The sequence below is a fragment of the Carettochelys insculpta genome, chromosome 24 (assembly GCF_033958435.1).
Source record: "Carettochelys insculpta isolate YL-2023 chromosome 24, ASM3395843v1, whole genome shotgun sequence".
Taxonomy (NCBI): Eukaryota; Metazoa; Chordata; order Testudines; family Carettochelyidae; genus Carettochelys; species Carettochelys insculpta.
In genome coordinates this window covers 11,321,496-11,338,513 of record NC_134160.1, presented here as the reverse complement: position 1 = coordinate 11,338,513, position 17,018 = coordinate 11,321,496, and the positions used below count along the sequence as shown (strand labels likewise).

At 49.9% G+C, this 17,018-nt stretch overlaps 1 protein-coding gene across 5 annotated transcripts in view; it reads right to left on the bottom strand.

Moving 5' to 3' along the window:
* Positions 1-562: 562 nt before the first annotated feature.
* PHACTR4 (phosphatase and actin regulator 4) overlaps positions 563-17,018 on the bottom strand; it is a 114,817-nt gene continuing 98,361 nt past the window's right edge. For all 5 annotated transcript variants that reach the window (XM_074976425.1, XM_074976426.1, XM_074976427.1 and 2 more), the window contains 7 exons: positions 15,793-16,019; positions 13,942-14,098; positions 11,407-11,462; positions 10,159-10,220; positions 9,126-9,263; positions 8,268-8,344; positions 563-1,715 (listed from right to left, as the gene is read on the bottom strand). In XM_074976425.1, the coding sequence (XP_074832526.1) occupies positions 1,700-1,715; positions 8,268-8,344; positions 9,126-9,263; positions 10,159-10,220; positions 11,407-11,462; positions 13,942-14,098; positions 15,793-16,019 (733 nt within the window). In that variant the 3' untranslated portion in view covers positions 563-1,699. The remainder of the gene's footprint in view (positions 1,716-8,267; positions 8,345-9,125; positions 9,264-10,158; positions 10,221-11,406; positions 11,463-13,941; positions 14,099-15,792; positions 16,020-17,018) is intronic.

Below are 17,018 nucleotides of genomic sequence, written 5' to 3'. Positions count from 1 at the left end.
TACAAAAAAATCCTAAAATACTTTTATTTAATAATTAAAATTTGTCAACAAGCAAACCGATATACAATGCAATCATGTAGTCTACAGAGATTTTGTACATCAGGGAAGCAATCTGGAAGTAAAATGCACCAGTTGCAATTTTTTTTTTCTGTAACGGGAATGTCAATCTTTGCTTCTTGCTTGCGAGTCCTTGTTTCCGAGGGAACACTGAAGAACCAAGAAATTCTCCTCAGTGCCTCCCTTGCATTAAGGATACGACCGAGATGAAACAAGAATTAACCTGATCTCCTGGGGTGTGAAGGCCGCAGCTGAGGATGCCACGCTACATCTCATAGGACTGGCCCAGAAGATACTTGGCACATTATGGAAGAAGCAGTTCCAAGAGCATGAAAAAGCCTCCACGTAAGGCAGGCATACATAGGACTCTTGAGCACAGACCTCAAGCTCCACTAGGCCATGAGTGATCTCCAGCAAAGAGACTGAACAAGTAACAAACAAGAGAAGCAAGTGATCCAACGATACAGAACGCTCCACCCCCTTAAGTTACCCAAACCCCCATATTCTTAACATCTCCCCCGCCCTCCCGATTCCCCATCTCATTTCACTCCCATGGGACAAGTGCTGTGCACATCACTACAGCGGTAGCTTATGTCCACATTAAAAACATTCAGTAAGAACCGATATGAGAACATTCTTAAAAGACTGGTTTTAAGGTCACTTTTTACAACCTCCTCCCCGCCACAGTGTAATTCTCAGAATTTCCAGTAGGTTTCGCTAGGAGAATAAGAAAAGGTAAGTTTCACCCTGATTTGGGAGAGTTAAAAAAAAAAAAAAAACAACAAAGGAAGCCGCAATCAAAGAAAACTTATCACATGCCACAACTTCCTGATATTAAAAACAAAACTTTAAAAGGCAACAGTCATTTCCTGTGTCTGCAGCTCCTATTAAATAAGAGCTTTATTGTCCTTAATAGTCTCACGAAGGTCTATTAGCACAGGCGCAGATTTGTGGGTTTGGTTTTTGTAAAGTCAAAATTTAAGTTTACAAGATGCAGCATCTGTGAGGATCTATACATGTCACTTGCAGGGTAACATACCATTGGTCAGTAGTGATTCAGAATATTAAGTACATTAAAAAGAAGCAAACACAACCAAAAATAGTCACATCAGTCAGTTTCCCACCAGGACAGCATTTTTTAAAAAGGTTTCTTTTGTACACAGCAAATATACATAACATGTTTCCCAGCTCTCTGGAACATCAGAACTTATTTTTCCCCCTCCCCTTACCAAAAAGGGAAAAGCTAAAAGTTCCAACCAGTTTGGAAGAACTATTTACAGTGGAGAACAGGGTCCATCATGAGCAATAACGAGAGCTGGGGGAGGGGAGGTAGAGCTCAATTCCAATGCCAGAGGCGTCCCCAGGATGCCCAGATACCACAGGGAGTTATTGCTGTATCACACGAGGTATAGTGTTCAGTTCCAGCCTGATGGCACTTGAGATGTGTTTGTTCCAGTGAAATGCTACATTCAGATAGGATCCCCCTGCGCCCCAGTTCAGAGCCCTTTTCTGGATATGTTTTCAAGGCAAAGCATGGATGAGTCACCAAGGTTCTCCCTCACTACACTGACCAAGAGATAGAACTAGCACAGCTTTCAGTCCGCTCCCCTATGTCTGGTCCTCTCACTCCCTCTTTGGAGGATTATGGCCGATGGTACCTAAAATAGAAAAGTAAAAGCAGTGTCACACCTGGAATTGGGGCAACTGTAAGGAAGTGTTAAAATCAGGCAGTCTTTATGTAACTGTTAGAGGGTCCATGCTGACAGTTTGTAATCACTGGGCTCTTAGTGATACTTTCACAGGCATTTCACATCCCTGTGCGCCAATCCACTCCAGTGGGTAGTGAAAGAACTTTCTCGGCACTGCCAAGCCAACACACTCCCAACTCTAGCCTTGAGGGAGCAGCTTTTCAGTCTCCATGCTCCATTCATTTCTATGCAGAGACCAATGAAATTGGAATGGTGTTTTCTGTGATACAGGCACCTGGCTATTTGGGGATGTAACCACTACAGGTTGAACTTCTCTAATCTGGAAATCTCTCATCCAGCCAACCCCGTAATCTGGCATGATTTTAGTTAGCTGGACGACCACTTATGGTGTCGCCAAGTTTCCCGTGGTCCCATAAAGTTCGTTTACAGCCAGAAGTCCTGACTCTATGTTCAGAGCTGTTATTTAGCTGTAATCTTCCCCTAAATGTTTTCTAAGGGTCCAGTAAGCAGTGGAGGAGGAGATTACTCACCTTGCGCAATGATGATGGTTCTTTGAGATATGTCTCCCCCAGGCGTGCTCCCCTCTGGGTGTCCTCACACCGGCATTCAGAGATTCTTCCATAGCCATGGTTTCCTGCACCACTCATGCGTAGAAGTGCCTCCTTGTGCTAACTGACAGGTGCACAGCACAAACCCTGGGTTCCTTCTCTACCCTAGCAAATAGAGCAGGGTGCTCCAAGGAAAGGGAAGGAGGGAGGGAAGCGGAGCACCCATGGGGACATGCATCTCGAAGAACCATTGTTACTGCACAAGGTAAGTAACTTTCCCTTCTTCGAGTACTGTCCCCATGCGTGCTCCACTCTGGGTGACTATAAAGCAGTAATCCCACTTCGGAGGCTGGTTTGGAGTCTACTAAAGATTACAGTCGACAGAACTGCTTGTCCTACCAGAATGGAGGAAGCAATGGAAGACAAGAGAGTGCTGTGCAAACATGCTGCTGGAAGACCATGTTGCCACTTTGCATACGTCCGTAAGGGGTATGTTCTTGAGAAAGAAAGTGGTGGAAGACACAGTCCTGGTCGAATGGGTGGTGACAGCACATGGAAGATCTTCCCGGTGAAGTGTGCAGCAGGTGTGAATATAAGCAGAGAAACAGGCAGGCCCTTGGATCACTTCGCAAAGGACAGGAAGCGCCTAGGAGACTTGTGCCAAGGCTTTGTGTGATCAGCGTAGAAGGCCAACACCCGATGAACATCCAGAGTATGGCCACGCTGCAAGCGCAGGATCAGAGTGTAGCTTTGGGAAAAACGCAGGTAAGTGGATAGGTTCGTTGATGTGAAATGATGAGGGAACCATAAGGAAGGCAAAGAGCGACTCTATCCTTGGTAAACACTGTGTAGGGAGATTCAGCCAAGAGAGTGGCAAACTCCCCAGCCCTCCTGGCCACCATGATTGCAACTAAAAACAAGACCTTCATCAAGAGATGGCGCCAGGAACACAATGTCAGAAGTTCAAGGGGAGCTTCATGAGGAAGTTGAGCACAGGTTAAGGTCCCAAATAGCGACTAGTGGGCGTACTGAAGGAAAAGTGTTTTGCAGACCCATCAGAAAGCATTTGGTGATGTGATGGGCAAGGAAAGAGATTCCATTCTCCGCTTGGTGGAACACTGCCAATGCCACAGCATGCTCCTGGACAGTACTGATGGCTAGGCCTGACTAATGCAGGTGCAGCAGGTAGTCAAGGAGGACAGGAAGTGGTGCAGTGTGAAGAGGCATGGGATGATTAATGCCCAAGCATTGGGAGAACCGTGTCCACTTGTAGAAGTAGGACTTGTGTGTGGACTTCTTCTGCTGTTAACAGGAACTCTTCACCCCTCAGAGCATGCGATTTCGACATTCTGGAACCATGAAGGCGCCACACATGGACGTAGTGCCTGAACGGATCAGGGTGAAGCGTGTGGCAAGGAGAAAAGGAATGCAGAGTTGCCACTGACAGGCAGCAGAGGTATGCATATCAAGTTTGTCTTGCCCATGCCGGGGCTATCAGGAAAAGACAAGCCCAATCCAGTCTGACCTTGACCAGAAGCTTGTGAATCAAGGGACTGGGGGGAAACGCATAAAGAAGGGGCACATCCCATTTGATGGAGAAGGAATCCCCAAGGGAATGTCTCCCCAGACCTGCTCTGAAGCAATACTGATGGCACTTTCTGTTGTAGTTGTAGTAGTAGTAGTAGTAGTAGTAGGCATCCTTCAGTCTGCATAGACTATGGATCGCGACTCGGGTTGCAAACAAGTCTATGAACAGCTGGCCCCCAAACTGGAACACATGCTTGAAAGACACTGTTGATTTCCCACTCATGATGATCGCTGAATGAGGGACTGAGGGCATCTGCAGTCATGTTCAGGACCCAGGGGAGATATGTGGCCACCAGAGTAATGTGGTGCTGAAGGTACCAAGTCCACAGTTTTATGGCTTCTGTGGACAGGGATGGGGACTGAACCTTGTCCTGACAGTTGATGCAGTACATACAGGTGGTGTTGTATGTCAGGAGGTTGACTACTCTGCATGCAGGTGCTGGCGGAAATGCCTGCATGCATAGCAGACTGCTCTGAGTTCCAGGAGGTTTATGTGGAGCCATTGCTCAGTGAAAGACCATTTGCCCTGGTCTGTATGGGAAACCAAATGGGACCCCCTCCCACGAGGGAGGCATCCATACTAAGCGTGGTAGATGGGCCAGTTGGTGGAACAGCTCCCTGGTGAGAATGTTGTCTGGATATGTCCACCACTGGAGGGAGGTGAGAACACGCGGCGATATGGCCACTGATTTGGAGAGCGGGTCCCTGGCTGGGGGATAGCAAGAGGCCACCCAGGACTGGAGGCACCACACGTGTAGTCTAGCCAGCTTGACTAGGTACATAGTGGTGGCCACGTAACCCAGCAGCTTTGAGGCACATGTGCACCGTGATGGTAGGAGACAGTCACACTCCCAAGATGAGCTCACCGGCAGGGCCTGGAATCTCTGAACCAGGAGAGTTCCAATTCTAGTTCTAGAACAGGCCGTAGTGTTTATGCGAGCCCCAATGAACCCTAGGGACTGCATGGGTTGAAGAGTGGACTTCTCGTAGTTTATGTGGAAGCCAAGGCTGATCAGGTCTGTGGTGCCCTTCACCATGCGAACAGCCTCCGGAAAGGAGGGCCCTTTTATGAGGCAGTTGTCCAGATATGGGAAGATGATCACCCCATGACAAGGTAGGTGGGCGACCATGACCACCAGTTTTGGAGAACACCCTAAGTGCGGTCGAGAGCCCAAATGGGAGGTCCCAGTATTGGTAGCGGCAGGACCCCACTGTGACGCGACGCATCTGTGCATCAGGTAGATTGTGATGTGGAAATAGGCACCTTGTAGGTTGAGAGCTGAGAGCCACTCTTCTCTGTCCAGTGCCAGGATAATGGTCAAGAGCCTCCACATCTTGAATCATTGATAGAGGGCGTATTTATTGAGTCTCCATAAGTCGAGGATGGGCCTCCCCCTCCCCCCCGGTTCTTTTTCTGGGTTAGGAAATATATGGAGTAGAACCCCCTGCCCTGAAAGTCCACTGGGACCAGTTCAATGGCACCCACATGGAGGATGTGCTGAACCTCTTGTTCCAGCAGCTGCTGGTGAGAAGGGTCCCAGAAGAGGGACACAGAGTGGGGAGAGTAGAAGTGGGAAGAGGTAAACAGGATGGAATATCCCCAGGCTACTAGCTCCAGGACCTACTTGTCTGAGGTAATGGCAGCCCAGCACTGGAAAAAAGGGAGGAGGCGGTGATGGAATGGATGGCAACCAGGCTGTGAGGTGGCTGGAGCAGGAAGATTTCTCAGGCTCCCAAACAAACCCTCAAAACTGCTGCTTAGGCTGTTGAGGGTGGGACACCGCAGGCTGTTGGTGTGGTTGTCAGTGAGGTTTTCGCCAATGATATCTGTGCCGTTGGCGAGGCTTGGAGCACTGTGGTTGTTTCTGGAACTGCTCCAGTGGTCTTTGGTAGGGACAGTACTGAGCCTGCCTGGTTAAGGTTGGGATGTTACACCCCCAGCATGTGCAGCATGGTACGAGAATCCTTTGTTGAGTGAAGGACCTTGTTTGTTTTCTCCACAAACAGGTGTTGTTTGTCAAAGGCAAGGTCCTCCTCCTGCTGCTGCAGGTCTCTGGGGACCCCCGAGGGCTGAAGTCACGATGTGCGCCCCATGACCCCTCAAGAGGCCATGACTCTAACTGCCATGTCTGCCACGACCACTGAGGACCGGAGTGCTGTGCAGCTGATGGTGTGCCCTTCGTTTATCATATTCATGGGGGGCCGGGTGTTGCTGCTCAAGTGAGGGAACCAACTCCTGCAGTGTGGAAAAATTAAGATGATCATAGTCGGCCAGCATGGCTGCATAGTTCACCGCCCGCAGGAGCAATATGTCCGAAGAATAAATGCTGTGCCCCATTATATCCCACTTCTTGCTCGCTTGTCCTGAGGAGTAGAACAAAAGGACTTTGTCTTGTTACGGATGGTGTCAACCACTACTGAGTTTGGTTGTGGATGGGTGCATAGCAACTCTGCATCCTTGGAGGCTACGAAATACCATTTGTCAGCCCTCTTGTTGGTGGGAAGAATGGATGTTGGCATCTGCAGGATGAAGTTTGTGGGGTCCATTATGGCTTCGTCCACAGGCAGCACAATTGTGGAGGAGTTGAGAGACTGCAGGACGTAGAGAAGCCTATACTGTTTGACCTGCCCCTCCTGCAGGTCCTTCTCCAGAGCCTGGGTCACCCACCAATATAGCTCATGGAAAGCCCATGGAGGGGGAGGCAAGACCGAGATTACTACAACATCTGGTGAAGATGAAGAGTGATGCAAGGAGGACCTGTTTTCACTCTCCGACAGGGAATCTTCCACCTCAGAGCACTGTGATGGGGGACACATCGCTGCCATAGCAGACTGAGGTGACACAGGATGCTCCCTGGACACAGTGGACACTGCTAGCGGAGCATGACCATTGAGAAACTGGCTCTTGAGGATACAAGTAATGGTGCAGAAACCATGGAGAGAGAGGTTGTGGGTAAGCCACGGTAGGTGCCACGTCTTCCCAGTTGGAGTGCTTTCCATCAGAACCTCCTGAGCTGGGCGGTTTGGCCAGAGCCATGTGATGACACGGCTGGGGCCGTGCAAGAGTGGGGCAGTGCTTAGGCCCTTGACTTGCATGGTGCAGCATCCGGTGCCTATTGCAAGCAGTGTGGAGACTTGGTACTCCATTTCCGACACCGAGGGCAGGTCTTAATTTTGGATGACCTCTTATGCCCAGCAGTAGAGGCGACCGAAGCCAGTGGTGCCGGCTTAGAGGGTGCCGGGGACATCACAGCAGCCTTTTCAACTGGTGCGCTTGTGAGGATGGTGCCAGAGGCTAGGAATGCACCAGGGAAGGACCCATCTTTGCGGTTAGGATGCTGACAGAGGTAAAGGGATACACAGAGCCCGTACCCTTAGTCTTCCGTGCCAGTTTCTCGTGGAGGGCTGCTCTGGGGCTGGTGGTTGGAGGAATGTCTCACATAGATAAGTTTTGAGCCTGTTGTCTTGGTCCCTCCTGGCTCTTGCCATGAGGCTGGAGCAATAGGTGCAGGATTGGGTTTGGTGACTCTCACCCAGACACCTAATGCAGGATGCATGGCTCTCAGAGATGAGCATGGCTTCCCTGCACATTGAGCATTGCTTGAAGCCCGGTGAGCTCTTTATGGCAACAGCAGAGCAACTAATTTCAACACGAAGCTCATATTAAAACTTTTTTGTGAACTTTAACAGGAAAGATAACTTGGATAAGGGAGAACAAACTCTTCTTTTGCCTTTCAGCAAGAGAGAGCGCGAAGCTCCATTCTGCATATAGCCAAGGACAGTAGAGAAGGAACTGAGGGGACTGTGCTGCTCGCGCTGTACACATATGGGAAACCATGGCTATAGAAGAATTGCTGAGCACTGGTGTGAGGTCACACTGACACCCAGAGTGGAATATCCATAGGGGCACTACTCCAAGTAGTAGTGCTGGTAATGTGCTAGAAAATACTGACCTCCCATCATCTGGCAAATTCTCTACTCCGAAACCAGTCAGGTCTTGAGGGTGCCAGACAAGAGAGGTTCAACCTGTAATTAATAGCTGGTGAGTGGTGTGTCAGTTTTGGACCATTATTGACTTACCGAGATTTGAACCCATAATGTACCAGAGAAAGGCTCAATAACTCATTACCCAGCCGCCAAGTCCACCACTTATGGCAGGTGCACCCAAGAAGCTCTCCCACAATGGGGAAAGTGAAGACAAAAGTCTGTGAAAGCTCCATCTGGTCACTTTTGTCAGCCAGGATTAAAGCTCAGATCCCCTCTAGGACTAAGAGGCTCAAAGCACAGCTTTACAAGCAGGCTCCAAAAGCAGCCATGGTCTGTACTGAGGCAAACATACAGGCAGATGGAGAATTGTGTCACTCACCGTGTGAAGTGTCTGCTGTCTTCATGCACTTCCATTTCAGAGCTTTTAAACTCGTTCAGCTCCTTTCGGATGGCAGCCTGCATGGAGGGGAAGAGAAATCCTTTCAGCTCACCCACATGGCACATTTCCCTCCCACCAACCATTTACAGTGACCCAGAACACACTGTGTGTCCTGATCGGCTTGTGGCTGGTCCGCACCATCTCAATTACTGATAGTAGTTAAAACAAAGGGCGCAGGTAGCTTTGAAATGTACAGGACTGACCACAGCCTCCATTTCTGCATCGCTGGAGAGGGAGCTTGCAGACAACTACAGCACAAGTGAGGCACTGTATCAAACTTAGCAGCATCCTCATTTTTTCTTCAGCAACTCCACTCAGGACTCAGATGAACCCTAAAATCCTGCTAATCCCCCAGGTGCCCGAGACTCTGAGGTCTGCCCAGTTCTTAAGGGAAGATGGTGCATGGAACTGAATTCATATTGTGATCCTGATCAGGCCAGCCTCAACCAGCCAAGGATATCTCCCTTACCTCGGTCTTCCCAGCATCTGCACCCTGGCAGAAGCAAGAGGTGGCAAGTTGGGCCAGGAATGTGCAGAAAGCAGCAGACAGCCCCAAGGAACCTTGGGGTGTAGGGAATGGAAGTGGTTAGAGTTCTGGTAGCGGGTGGTACACAACAGACAGGGCTGGGGATATCTGGGATGCATCATTCAGAAGAGCGGAGGGAGCTGGAAGTCCCAGCCATGCAGAAGAGTTGAAGCAAAAGGAGAAAGAGCTAGTTTACTTTGCTCACAATCCTGACCATGGAGTACCCACTGCTGGGCTTCACGGGTTGGGAAGAGAGAGTTCTTTGACATTACCTTGTCGGCAGGGGTGAGTTTTGTCCATGGCTTTTCTGCTCGTCGGTCATAGTCCTGAGCATCGGTCACTTCCACGTATTCGTTAAACCTCAGGATCTTCCTGGCCTGCAACTCAGCCACTGTAGGCCTTTGACTAAGCTGAAAACACAGAAGCCAGGTCAGCTTCCACTGTACTTGTCAACACTGCACACTCGGGTCAAAGACCCCATCCTTTAATCTTTATTGTGTATACATGGGAGGTAACTCTGCTGGACTGTTGCTTCTGATGTGACATGCACACAGATATTGTCCTTAACAAAGAGTTAATCACTGCCACATCAGTGTAGTAAGTCTGTGGCAGGATTTATCGTGTAAAAAGCCCACAAGGCCAAGCTGGCATTTCAAATGAGAGCTACAGGAAGAGATGGAGGGAGGGACCTTGATACAGCTATATAATTTGCCATGCAACTGCAGAAACCTGACTGTGTGGATTTCACCACCAATCTGATCACCACCTACTGCCCCAGTGAATGGCAACGTGTACTCAAGCCCCAAGACACAAGTATGGGACAAGTTTAACCCTGTCCCAATGGGCTAGACCTATCTGGGATCACTAGCTAATCCCATTGGTATATGGGAGGTGACAGCGTTAGACTCTGGGACTGCCTGTCCTTTTCTCACCCCATTCTGGCAACAATTGTCACAATTCCTGACCCTGTCTGCCAAACGTTGGGAACTTAACTCTAAGCACTGGAACATAAGTGGCTTGTTTTTCAGGGGAGGCACATGCAGCTCCCACGGAACTTGATTTCAGGCCACCCACTTTTAAAATCCCGGTCGCTGCTGTTTTAATATAAAACGCCAACATCCCAGTCATAGGTGCAGACAGATCACCTCCCCAGATGAGACCAATTCCCAGCTGGTTACAGCCACAGGGCGCTCAGGATAAGCCCACAGCGAGCCTCAGGACTTCTCACCCCTCTATGCTCTCTTAGGTGCCACCATCTCTATGAGCTGAGAAAGACAGGAAGCATAACATGGAGCACCGCAGTACCTTTCTGGTGAGCCGGCGTTTAATCTCCCGCTTCTCAGCCTGACGGTCAGCCTCGTTTTTTTCTGCCAAGGGAGAAGAAATGTTTCATTTAAACAGTGCCAACATCACCTGGTTTGGAAAACTACTTTCAAGAGCTGATCAAGGAAAATTAGCATTTCATGTCAGGGGACTGTCCGCGTGCTGTGTGTCTCTCTAGTAAGTGCCGCCACACTCAGAGCGCTAGGGAAAGGGTGTCTGCATCATTGACACCCTTACTCAACCAGTCAGTCCTATAGACCAAGGATGGCAGACTGGGCCTTACCTCAGGATGGTTCAGTAGCTAATCAGTGCCCTCTTCAGACTACCAAAGGAGTCTGGCCCTGAGTTACTTTTTTAAATGGGTGCTTTAAAATCCCCCAATCTGTTATACTACCAGGTTAAAGAGCAACACAGAGAAGAAAACTGGGGTTTAAAATCATTACTAACCTGACCTATTCCTTTCTAAAACTGATTTTTAAAGTCTTGTCTCTTTTCGCCTTTTTCAACTCAACTCCAATTGCACTCATCCGGGGCAATGAAGCTAGACAGCCCATAGCCACCAGCTGGGTTTTATGCCCTAGTGTGACGCAGCAATCTGTGGGCCGCTCATATTGCTGTCAAGTGTTTACCTCCAAGACAAACACCTTTTCTTTAAAAAAAAAATAACAGGAAGAAATCATGTATTATTTCACAATCCTTAGCATGTAAATTACTGAGCAAGGTCCTTTGAACTATGCTCAAGCATTCACTCTTATTCTCCAGGAAACTTCAGACAGGACAGCATTCATTGGTGCCCCACAGATGGGATATGGAACAACACTCACTCAGTTTGTAAACACAGGCCTAAAAGCCCAACTCTAAACCCGCTGAAGGCATAGGTTCTTCCTCTGAACCATTCTGATGCTAACACTCAGAGGCAGGTCCTTCTACTGCAGGCACCTGGATTTCACAGAGTCTCATTAATTAATCGATCATAATTCAAATAATTTCTCAAGAGTAAGAGTGTAATTGGGAAATCTAATGGAACTGTTTTCATGAAGTGATGTAACCTGACCACAGAATACCTTGTCACCACCGTACCAAGCAGTGGCCCAGTTGCATTTAGCCTAATTGCCCAGGAGAGCTCATTGCATCTGGAGTGAAGTGAAGCGTTAAGAAAAAACTTTAAAAAGTCCAAGCCCACCAGCAATGTTTTTAAATGTTTAGGAGCTTTAGAGCAACTTTACTCACGCTGAAGTATGTTTCTTTGCTCCAGTTCTTCTGCTGTGGGTCTCTGACTTAGTCGCCTAAATAAGAGAAGGTAAAAACCATCACACTGGCCCACACATATTCCTGTAGGACACACAGATGCAAACTCTCATTTGGAGGCATTAGGGTATAGTTTTCCAAACTTGGGGGCATGAAGAAATTCCAGGGGGGCGTGAGGCAGCCGAGCTCTCCCCTCTGTCATTCCCCTCACCCCAAGAAAGAGCCAGCCCTTGTTTCCAGCTCTCAGCCCCTGCCATTTCAGGTGCGTGACCCGGCACAGCTGCTACAAAAAGCTGGTGAAGGCCCACATGGAGTTAGCTGCCTCCTGCAAAGGTGAGTGTGTGTGGGTTGCAGGGGGAGGAGGAGGATGGGGTTAGACGGAGGGCTGGCGGTGCCTGGCTTTTGGGGAGGGAAGGGCTCAGGTGCGCAACTCGTGGCAGCTGGCCCTAGCAGGTCTGGGCTTGGGCAGCAGGCTCTGAAAGTGCCGGGGGCTTAGGCAGGCGGCTTGGGCAGCTGGCCATGGGAGAGCATGCACTTGAGTGGCTGGCCCTAGCAGAGTGGGACTAGGGCAGCTGGCCCGTGGCTGGCGGATGGGCAGTGTGGGGGCTCGGGTAGCTGGCCCTGGCAGCGTGGGGGGCTAGCTCCAGCAGCATGGGGGCTCGGGTGGACAGCTTGGGCAGCTGGCCCATGGCCGGCCCCAGCAGTGTGGGGGCTCAGGCAGTTGCCCTGTGGCTTGGGTGGGCGGCCCCAGCAGTGTGGGACTCAAGTAGCTGGCCAGCTTGGGCTGCATCAGGCCCCTACATTCGGTCTCGCAGGATTTCCCAACTTATGAAGAAAATGCAGCAACATCTTTCACATTAAAATCATTTGTTTCTGCTGTTTAATTACCTTTTTATTACATTTTTGGGCCAAGGAAAACTGTGTGTGCTTATTTTTAATTTTAAATAACATTTTTATATCAAGATTTTGTGTTTATTTTAAATTACAAGTTGAATTTTTTGTCAAAAGGGGGGTTGGATGATGAAGAGGTGGGGGGCGTGAGGGTTTCTCAAAAATCAAAAGTGGGGGCAGGAGGGTGATGCTGAAAAATTTGGGAACCACTGCACTAGGGAACAGAGTTAATACAATGTTCCCTTTAATCACCTTTTGCACCTTTTTCGGATTAAGGTCATTACTGTTCAAACCAGACAGGTATGTTGTACTCTGACCTCCACCCACTAGCACAGCTATTAACTCCTCCAGCCCAGACCACTACACTGAATGTGCTGTTCTCTCACGGCACTATCTGGACCAGACAGCTGTGGTGTAACATAGGAGGGGCCAGCTGGTCAGATGTTGGGTGTAAAGGGTCTCACAGTGCAACTTCCAATGCACCTGTCGGCATTGCATGCTTCAAGTGAGTTTTGTTGCACATCTGGGAGTGCTGAGAATAGCAGGAAGACAGCCCTGGTGGGAAGGTCAGATACAGCAGGGCACAGCATCAATATCTGTCACATGATAACAGGGCCCTGGCTTCTCCCTCAAACACACCCCAAGGATGGCAGAAGCTGACCCAACACCTAAAGCTCTGGTCACCTCTGTCCTATCTCTCCTGCCCCCTAGTGCTGTTTGGACACTGCAGAACACCGGCGCTGGCCAGGCTGATGATGGACAGGGAGGATGAGGCGGTTGGTGAGGAGTGGAGCTGAGGAAGGCGAGAAGTGGATGATGGGGCAGATGGTGAGGCAGGAGGATAGGTAATGTAACCTGGCTGAGGTGAAAAGGAGGGCAAGGGAGCAGTGAGTGGAGGCCAAGAGGTCTGTGAAGCATTTGGTGTTGGCTGCTGTCAGACTGGATAGCAATTCCTTTTCTTACAACAGCTGGCACAGCAAGGGCTGAAGCACCCCAGGAGAATCCTTGCAGGGGAATCCCGGCGGGGGATGATTGAATCCCACTCAGCTGCGGGCAGCATGAGAGGGGCTTCAGGTGCAACTCTAGGGCAACATTCTAAGCCCTGCTGTAGTTCATACCTACGGAACTTCCACTTCTCCCCAGGTCCAATTCAGCCCTTGGGTAAGCCAGCAGTGCCCTCTAATGGCACAAGGTGCAGACCAGCACCGCACTGGGCCCCCAGAGCGCATACTCACAACAAGCCAGGTGACCTTGCCACTTAACCGTGCTTTCCAAATTACATCCACCAAGTGGCCCCAATCACTGTTCAATGAGGCTCCTGGAGAACGTTGTTCTTCCAGTGCTCTTCAATGGAGGAAATAAAAATGTCTGACAGATAATTGGGGTATGAGGAATTGGCTCTTCCATCTCAGTGGAATTTCCTCCCACCCAGTGTCCTGCCTGAAATGTACGATGCCTGTCATTACATTATTCCCAGGGAAATGACACTCAGTCCTAACACCCCAGGCCCAATGCAACAGGGAAAAGCTTCCTCCTCTTCGCCACATTCAGACAAGCAGATTCTTGGCTGACGCACAGATATGCTGAAGACTTGAGAGGCTTTTTCTTCTCCTCTGCACTTCGTACCTGATCAGTGTTGTCCCAATCTGCTGCCGAATTTCGTTCCACTCCTCCTTGCTCTTCCGAGGGAAAGCGTTCTTCTCCTCCAGCTCCTGCCGGAGGCCCACGCTGCCTAGTTTCATGGCCAGTGTGTCTTTCCTCTTCACCTTGTTAGCCAGAGTGCCTGTGGGAAAGGGAGGACAAGAGCCTTGCTGGAGTAAAGACAGCTGTGCGCTGAGGTTGTAAAAGACAGGGGCGACCCACAGGCCAGGCCTGGAACCTCACATACACAAAGGTCAAGTATTACTACTTCCCTGTGGGCAAGAGTCAACACAAAGGTAACGCAGTTGCAGCACAACCTGCAGCATGATAAATGGTGGCACACCAGGCTGCCTAGAGAGAGGGGGCTCGGGGTGTGGTAACTATTTGGGTGGCATCCTCTGCTGGAATGTTCCCCATCAGACAGAGAAGTACGTGAGCTGGGTGGCACCTGGAATATTTGATGGTGTGAGTGAGGCGGGGACATAACACAAAAATGGTCATACTGGGTCAGACCACGGGCCCACCTAGTGCAGTATCCCCTCTGCTGATGGTGACTGCTGCTGCAGGCTGCAGAGGGAATGACCACAACAGGGCAGTTATCAAGTGATTAATCTCTTTTGGCTCTCACAGGCTTAGGGACACCCACAGCATGCGGGCGCATCCCTTAGCAGCTTTGCTAATAGCCTTTGATGGCCCTGTCCCCCAGGAACTTATCTGAGCCTTTTCTGAACCTGTACTACTGCTGGTCTTTACAATATTCCCTGGCAACAAGCTCCAGTGGCTGACTGGGTGCTGTGCGAAGAGGTATTGCCTTGCGTTTCCTTTATACCTACCGCTCACTGATTTCATTGGGTGAACCCTGGTTCTTGTGTTATGTGAGGGTTAGTTCTGCTGACTTTCTCCATAGCATCTGGGATTTTATAGACCTCTATCTTATCCCCACACTTAGCTCTTTCTTATCTAAACTGATGAGCCCCAGTCCTTCTTATCCTCTCATCAGATGGAAGCTGTTTTATTTGCTGACTCATTTTTGTTGCCCTTCTCTGTACTGCTTCCAATTCTCAAACATGTTGTTTGCAAAGTTTGGAGGGGTGGGGACAAGAACCGCACACAGTATTCAAGGTGTGAGGGTACCATACATTTACACAGTGACATTATGATATTATCTGCTTTATTATTTACACCTTTCTTAATGGGTCCTAGCATTGTTAACTTTTTGGACAGCTGCTGCACACTGAGCAGATGCATTCAGAGAACTAGTGATCATTCCAAGAGCTTTTTTGGCATAGTAACAGCCCCTCATCAATCTGCGCACACACTTGGAATTATGTTTCTAGTGTTGAGTATTTCGTGCATAGTGGGTGTGTAGCTTGTTAAGAAAGCCAAGATATTCACACTCTGGAGTACTGCACCCACTAGATGAGGGATCAACAACCTTTCCGAGGCAGAGTGCTGAAATTTTGACCTTTTGACCTCTGTGTACAGTCCGAGTGCCGGTGATACTTTTTGAAGTCACCAATAGTCCCACTTACAACAGCTTCATTCATAAATAAATGAAGATGCAGAGCTTTACTGGTTAGGTGGTAGTTGGTGTCATTAGCTGGTCTTTTGTTAATCCACAAGCTTTGAGCAAGCTTATGGCTGCATGATGGAGGAGGGACAGGGCTGAGCTCCTGCCTCACGTGCCGATGAAAATCGGCTTGCGTGCCACTCTCAGCACCCATACTGGGGACTGCTAACCCCCAACTAGATCTTTGATTTGGTTCTTGATGGGGCTAAGTGCAGCTGTGTGTGTATATGAGTGAAGCTGCCCCTCCTCCAAAGGTGAAACCTTACTGTTATGGCTTTCGTCTTCCTCTTCGTCATCCTCATCCTTATACAGGATGGGCCCCTCTGAGTCTGAATCACTCATCCCCACCTCTTCTTCCTCTTCCTCCTGCAGGGGCTGTGGCATTGGCCTAGGAATGACCGTGACCGATGGCGCCTCACCAATGTAAACACGGGGACCTGAACTCCGTTCACCTTCCCGGTCTCCTTCCTCCTCCTCTTCGTCATCATCTGGACTACCAAAATGCACACAATTATTATTTCTTTTAACAAAGATAACAATTCACTCTGAGGTCAGGGATTGGTTCCCTCTCCAGCACCAGTGACAATTTCAATCGAAGCCTGTCCAGGGAAGGCAGGTCATTAGCACTGTAACGCTAGCCAATGGCTGTTCACCTGGGACTGCTTCCCCGTCCACCCCCATTTTACTCCACGCTCATTTGTGGGAGCCCTGCTGAGATATTAGCAAGAGTATTCAGACTTCTTTGCCCTCCTATAGATCTTCTAAGCAGGGACGTCAAAGTGCTTTAAACTAGAGATGGGGAACCTGTTTTGGGTTGGGACCACTGATCTACAGAAAAATCAGCCAAGGACCACACAAGTGGGAGGCAACCCCCTCCAAACAACCCCCGCCAACCCTCATGGACGCAGCCCCATCTGAGACACCATACTCCCCAGCACTCCAGGAGCCGGGGTGGAGTGGAAGGACCAAGCTCCAGGGCTTCCCACAGGCCAGATTAACTCTTTTGGAGTCCCAGGGTTTAGTAGAATTTGTGAGGTTCCCACCCCAGGCTGTGGGATGAGGCCAAAATGAGGAGTTCAGTGTGCGGGATGGGGCCAGAGAGCAGGAGAGGGATGGGGGTGAGGATGCTGGAATGGGCTGGGAATGATGGTGCAGGAGAGGACTGAGGGTGGGAGGTCTGGAAGACAGGGAAGGTGCAGCAGGGGGCTGAGGGGTTAGGGTGTCTGGCCAGGAGCGGGGGGTTCAAGAGCCAGGGTAGGTTCAGGAGCAGACTTGAGGTGGGTGACGTGGTGGGATAGGGGTGCAGGAACAGGCTGGGAGTAGAGGTCTGAAGGAGGGAGGTGCAGGAGCAGAACAGTGGGGCGAGTGCAGGAGCAGGCAGGAGGGCTGGGGGAGGTGGGAGGCACTTACCTGGCTCCACACTCCCCACTACTGCCAGGTACCGCCCTCTGCTGCTCCCTTTGGCCAAAATCCAACCAATGGGAGCAGCAGG